The 5645-nt window shown below is 40.1% G+C and overlaps 2 protein-coding genes across 2 annotated transcripts; both read right to left on the minus strand.

Annotated features, from left to right (window-relative positions):
• Nucleotides 1-1267: 1267 nt before the first annotated feature.
• On the minus strand, nt 1268-1849 carry LOC140061985 (uncharacterized). Its single transcript, XM_072108025.1, has one exon. The coding sequence runs from the start codon at nt 1847-1849 to the stop codon at nt 1268-1270; it is 582 nt and encodes a 193-aa protein (XP_071964126.1).
• Nucleotides 1850-1894: 45 nt separating this feature from the next.
• Nucleotides 1895-5645, minus strand: LOC140061986 (uncharacterized). Its single transcript, XM_072108026.1, has 2 exons — nt 4251-5645; nt 1895-4150 (listed from the first exon to the last, which is right to left on the minus strand). The coding sequence occupies exons 1-2, from the start codon at nt 5643-5645 to the stop codon at nt 1895-1897; spliced, it is 3651 nt and encodes a 1216-aa protein (XP_071964127.1).

Consider the following 5645-nt stretch of genomic DNA (forward strand, 5'->3'; position numbering starts at 1 on the left):
ATTGATAGTTAAAAATATGTACTGTAATCTATAGGTTCTGGTGAAGAAACAGATGTAAGTTTATGATCCTTTATATTTAGATAATATAATCTTTTGTATCATTTAACTGTAGCCTACTAGATAATTACAAATTACTGACTCAATTATACTATAATCTAGGCCTAGGCCTACTGTTAAATTGAAGTAATGGTAATACAGTAATGATGAATCGATCATTTTCTATAAATCTAGTTTAATATGATTGTTGAGCTATTTAGCTTAGATGTTCCAATTGTTATACCAATTGATTATTTAATTACAATGACGGCTTTAATTATCCATTAATTTACAGTTTAAACCGTTCAATCTATCATTCGTTCCACTGCTGTGTGTTCGTTCAACATCTATCCATTGTGTGCTCAACCAATTGTTCGACCATTCAACCAATCGTTTTACCAATTTGTCAAATCGTTCGTTTCATTGCCGTGTTGAATAAACATTATTTATCTATACCTTTGTGAACGCGTTTAATTCGTTTTGACTCCCAGAACCGCACGTGACGTCAAGGTTACACTAGTAATTTCCTTTCAAACTTTAAGTTCACTAACTAGCTACACTGTTACCGTATTTATAGACTATGATTTCGGCATTTAAATCGTTCTAATATAACTAATACTTTTATAATCACGTTTAATACAATAAATAGATTAACTCACCGATCGTTTCTTAAAATACTCTTAAACAACGGCGTTAATTTACTCAATTATTTCTCTTAATGTTTTCACGTTTTCTCAGAAAAGTATGCAGTCTTCTCACGTGTATTACTGTAAAACCACAACTTTGTAGAGGGCGTTAATTCCTTTCTCTAACGAAACACTCCCCCCACCTTAATACAATTACTAAAATTACCTATGTTTATTTCTTGTTTGTTTGTTTGTTTGTTTTAACTCTCTTCAACAGGTAGTAATAATACCAATCTCTGAATTGCTCTTCTCAATCTTGTTATAGCTCCAGTATTTGTTGTCGATCGTACAATCACGTTGCGCACTCTATCATCATTGCTAACAATTGCTTCTTCAACTACTCCTGTCTTCCATTTACCTCGCTTAATTCCTTCTTCTTGTATTAATACTAAGTCGCCAACTTTCAAGTTCCTACATTCCGTTCTCCATTTCTTTTTCACAATCAATGACGTAAAATAACATTTGGTCCATTTCTGCCAGAACTCCTCTATCAGACACTGCATGTATCTCATCCTTCTCGCATGACCTCCCCTGTCATTCCATGGTCACATAGGTGCCGCTTTATCAGATCTACCCAGCAACAAGTCGTTCGGACAAAGATACGTGCCATCTTCCGGACTAGTAGGATGTTGACCTATTGGTCTACTATTTAGCAGATCCGATATTTCAAATAACACGGTCTGTAGCTCCTCAAATGACAACACTTGTTCACCTACTGTATGAAATAGTGCTTTCTTTATGCCTTTAATTAAAGACTCAGTAACCCCATTTTGCCAAGGAGCATCCGGCGTACTATATGTCCACTGAAGATTATACTCCAGCGACGATTTCTTGAGTGTCTCATGCATCGCTGCCAACTGTGACCCACAGTCCGTAAATACTTCTGCTGGATATCCTCTTATCGCAGAAAACTTCCTAAATACTTTCTGAACTGCACCCTCACTGTAGTCAACCGCCAAATCGAGATGCACAGCTCTAGTCACTAGACAGTTTAGTATCACTCCATAAGCCTTGCCTTGAGTCCTCTTCTGGACTTCACCTCTTACTCTGAATGGGCCGAACAGATCACACCCTACATAAGTCCACGGGGGTGACGGTTTTAATCTTTGGATAGGTAGTGATCCCATAATTTGTTCCTGCACTTTCCCTTCAAGGCGTCTGCAGCCCATACACTAGTTTCTTACTGATGATACTATGCGCCTTAATCGGATTATCCAATATTTTGCTCTAACCTTTGCCATAGTAGCGCTCACTCCACTGTGAGATAATTTATGTACCTTCTCGGTATACAACTTAGAAAACGTATGATCTGTTGGAAGTAGAGGTACTAGTTTGTTATTGTAACTGAAATGAACATGGTTCTTGATTCTCTCTCCCACTACCACGATTCCATCTTCGTCTATCATCGGTCCTAAGCTACCATATTTGTTCGTAAATGCTACTGGCGTTTTAATCTTTAAGTCTCTTATCGGGCGTTGTACAGTCTTGATCCAATACCGTTCGGCTTCATATACGTCGTTCTCGTTCAGATCTATTCCAGCGGACTTAAAGCTTTTTTGCTTTGCTATGCGCTTAACCATGGCGGTTGTTTTTAACAATTTGTCGAAGCTTCCAAATCTTTTAATGTTAATAAGGCTTTCTATCACTTCCTCTACGTCTGCCACCATGATCACTCCAACTCTTTCTGGTATGTCCGAAACGCTACAACTCTGAGAGATTGGCCATTGCTCTAAAGGATTTCTCATGAATTCTGGCCCCTGGAACCACTGTTTATTCTCTTCTAAACATTTGCTCGTAATACTCCTAGAAATAATATCTGCAATGTTATCTTTGCCAGCAACCCAGAACCAGTCAGTAGAGTCACTAAACTGCTGAATTTCTCCTATCCTGGTCGCAGCGAATGTTTTAAAACCATAGCTCTCTTTCTGTATCATGGATCGGACAATTTCGCTGTCTACTAGGTATAAAACCCTTACAAACGGGATTCTGCTCTCTTCTCTGATTGTTTTTGCTAGTCGCACACTCATTACTGCCGCGCTCAACTCCAACCTGACTATACTTGTTATTCTCACGGGGGCAACTCTACTTTTAGCAGCCATCAAGCGAGATTCGAAGACCCCAAGATTCGTCTCATATCTGATGTAGGCAACTGTCCCCATAGCTTCTTCTAAGGCATCTGAGAACATTATCAACGTAGGGTTTTCGCTTTGTTTGCTTGGTTTTTCACTTCGAGGTATTGAAACCTTTTCGCAATTTTTAACATCCTTTAGAAAGCTGCGCCATTCGTCTAAGTCTCCCGGCTCAATTTCTTGATCCCAATCCATCTTCTTTCCCCACAAATTTCTCAGTAGTATCTTTGCTCTTACGGTCACCGGAGATAGTAACCCCAATGGATCATATATGGAATTGGCTGCACCTAAGCATTTCCTCTTAGTCAGGCTTCCTATTTCTTCGCAGTACGTTGGTACTGGTACCTTTAGCTTATCGTCTCGGGGGTTCCATTCTAACCCTAAAAATTTGGTAGTGTCCATGTTTACACCTGAGATGGTCCATTCTTTTACATTGAAACTTCCTTTGCTCAGTATAGCGTTGATCTCTTCGGATCTCTCGTAGGCCTTTTCTACGGTCTGTAGATTATCGGCTATGTCGTCCATATACACGTTTTCCTGTGGCGTTTGTGCTGCTTCCGGAAACAGTTCTGCCGAAAGCACTGCTGTCCTTTGTAGTGCTCTTATAGCCATAGTAGCAGATGGTCCATCTCCAAAATTCACCGCTGTGACACAATAAGTGTGAATTGGACGATCTATCTCCATATTCCTCCAAAGAAAGCGATGGGTATGCTGGTCCAACATTGAAATATCAATACTGTGGTACATTTTCTTGATATCTCCTACTAAAGCAACTTGTTCTCTTCTAAATCGAAATAGAACGGCCAACAAGTTATTGTTAACGTCTGGTCCTTTGGCCCAATATTCGTTCAGCACATGGCCCTTATAGTTTGCACTACTGTTAAAAACAATTCTTAAAGGTGTACTTTTACTGTCTGGTTTTGCTATTCCGTGATGTGATATGTAGTGAACAGGTCCTTTATAGCTCCTCATCTCACTGTCAGATAACTTACGAGCAACTTTCCGCTCTAACATATCATCCATCTGTGAAGCATAGCACTCTGCATATTTCTCATTTTTCTGCAATCTCTTTTCGGTTGCTCTCAGTTTCGCTTCCGCAACCGATCGGTTGTCCGGTAAATCTTTAGGATCTCTGATCCATGGATATTTGGCTGTCCATTTACCATCTGAATAACTCAAACCTTCGTCAATAAGATTCAGTTCTCTTTCTTCCTTTAGGGTAAATCGTTTTTGACCTAATGGGACAATTGCCACACTTGCAACTTCCGCACTTCGGATTGCAAGCAACTCCCATACTTTCTATATCAAGGAATTGCGAAGAAACCTGTTTTTCTATGTACGTAAGATTGGTCGCGTTAGACTCACTCCGACACACAGGATGTTTACCAAAAACCATTACTCCAAACGTCCCTTCACATAGAGCCAATTCTCCTTCAGTCCGCAGAATGTTCGGAAATAGACTTGCATTGTCAGCTCCTATCAACAATTCTACCGCACCTGTAGGTCTCTCTATCAGATGCTTTTCCACCTTGAAGATGTCAGCTAACTTCTCAGTGTCTTGAGGGAGTAGTCTGTTTGTAATGCGTGGCATCCCAAATACTTCTATTTTAATATATCCATTATACTTCGTCTTTAGCGGCAATGTATAACTGAATGTCTCGATTTGCTCAGTTTCACCGCCAAATTTTGTCACGGAGACTGTCAGCGGCTTTCCTTTCAACTTTAGTTTTTCAGCTACGTCTGCCAATATAACGGATGACGTACTGGCCGTATCAAACATCGCGTTGACTTTGGTTCCCCCTTTCGTTATCACGCTCTTGGCCATTAAGATACACAGCGCGTCAGTGCCGGTACTAGTCTGTTGCGACGTTGCGGTGTTCTGAGTATTTGAAGCTGGCTCTTTTTTCGGTGGAAAATGAATTAACGGGTGATGCTTCCTACTGCATCCATCCTTTCCACAATTTCCCAACTTACATGTTTTCACTTGATGCCCATGTTTGAGGCATCTGAAACAAACTCTTTTCTGTTTGATGACCTCTATTCGTTCTTGCATTGACATGGCCTTAAAACCTTTGCAGTCTTGCGTTTGGTGTTTAGCATTGTCATGTAAGATACAAGCAGCAATATCTGTGGGCTTCTCTGTAAATACCGTGTTGACAATGCTGCGTTGCTGTTTTGGTCTCTGATTAGTTTCGTGTAAGCTAGTCATCATATATTTCAAACTTTTGGCTTCTTCTTCTAGGTAGTCCAAAAGAATCTTCAGTTTACCGTCTTTTTCTATTTTATCTTTCGATTGAGGATCATGTATTAGTCTGACCCATCTTCTCTTTTGATCGTCGGGTAACCTACTCTCAATTTCACTTATTACTCTGGTATTGTTCATCTCGTGCTCTATTGCCATCCGCTTCAGATTTCGATGGCATGCTGAAATTAGATCTATGAACTCAACAAATTGTTTCTCTTCTCCTTCCTTTAAAGGATTTTGCTTCCTGGAGTCCTTTTGTACCGCCTCTTCTTGATCTTTTCTATGTTTATAAAAGAGTAGTCTGATCGCGCTATGAACGTCTATCCGTGGTAGCATCCATGCGTCTTCTTCCGCTTCTTTGTCAGCCTCAGTCAGATCTAGTATCTTCTCGTGCGCAATTTTTAAATTTTGGAATGACTCGTCCAACTCTTCATACAAATCTTTTAACAACTCCGGTGGATGATTTGCGTGTACCGATGTTTTCATCTCCTCTGCCTTTGTTTTAAAGCTCCGTTCTCTCCTCCGTCTGTGCCTTTTTGCATCCTCCAT

The sequence above is a fragment of the Antedon mediterranea genome, chromosome 11 (genome assembly GCF_964355755.1).
Source record: "Antedon mediterranea chromosome 11, ecAntMedi1.1, whole genome shotgun sequence".
Classification (NCBI taxonomy): domain Eukaryota; kingdom Metazoa; phylum Echinodermata; class Crinoidea; order Comatulida; family Antedonidae; genus Antedon; species Antedon mediterranea.